General features: G+C 40.4%; 1 protein-coding gene across 4 annotated transcripts in view; it reads right to left on the bottom strand.

Annotated features, from left to right (window-relative positions):
• The window catches only part of LOC101851674 (bifunctional purine biosynthesis protein ATIC), a 55,926-nt gene that overhangs the window by 13,689 nt on the left and 41,359 nt on the right, over positions 1 to 878 (bottom strand). For 2 of the 4 annotated variants that reach the window (XM_035972422.1, XM_005108412.3), the window contains exon 13: positions 425 to 517. The exons of the other annotated variants lie outside the window; for them this stretch is intronic. In XM_035972422.1, the coding sequence (XP_035828315.1) occupies positions 425 to 517 (93 nt within the window). The remainder of the gene's footprint in view (positions 1 to 424; positions 518 to 878) is intronic. 4 annotated transcript variants of the gene reach the window in all.

Genomic DNA, 878 nt, shown 5'->3' with positions numbered 1-878 from the left:
GAAAATAATAATATATAGTCAGGTACATCCCATTTTCCCAAACCCAGGAAATAACCAGTAAGGTGGAATTTCAGCTGAATGTTTAATAGAGGTTTGACGGCGCTCGTAACTGCATAAGGTCATATGAGCACCATCGGTAAGGTGGAATTTCAGCTGAATGTCCAATCCACTTCCTCCATGTGACAAATTTTAGTTTAGTTTCAGTACGAGTTTTAACGGGCTCTTGCAACACAATTAGGCCATATAATATAAGTACCAAAAATTAGAAGTTTTACAAGAGAGTAACACAAAAAAAAAAAGAAGGAGAAGAGCTATGGACGATAGATGTTCGATAGGAAAGAAGGAGCAAACCACAGCAGAGCACCCGCCAACTACCCACTATGTGACTAATTCCCAACGAAAAAGAGAATATCAGAGGTCTGACCTGCCCATCCCGAGCGAAGCAGACAGAGTTGGACTGGGTGTACTTGAGAGCTATGCTGGCTACAATCAGATCTCGGACCGCACCCTCCGGTAGCTGAGGGGAGAAAAATAGGACAAGGTCAGTGATGAAGTGTTTGCCCAAGGCAGATTACTAACTTTTATATGATATATCTTATGTTGTCCTCAACGACATAATTTAGTCACTTGTCGTTAAATGTGTCACGACATGGTGAAATCAGGTTCTCGCCAATTTTTTTGACGTATGAGGTTATTGGTATAATCTGAAAGCTTGTTCATTTGTCTTAATTTCAATAAAAGAATTTTCCATCTATCTTCAAAAGAAGTCAAAATATTTCACATAAAAGGAGATGGGGGGGTCACCTGCTTTCAGAGGGTAAACCTAGCGAGAAAATGACTGCCAGTCTGGTGACTTCCAAAGCTTGAGAGTCCTTAAA

Source organism: Aplysia californica, unplaced genomic scaffold, assembly GCF_000002075.1.
Source record: "Aplysia californica isolate F4 #8 unplaced genomic scaffold, AplCal3.0 scaffold00687, whole genome shotgun sequence".
Lineage (NCBI taxonomy): Eukaryota > Metazoa > Mollusca > Gastropoda > Aplysiida > Aplysiidae > Aplysia > Aplysia californica.
Note: the sequence above shows the minus strand (reverse complement) of the source record. Positions and strands in the feature narration are given on the sequence as shown.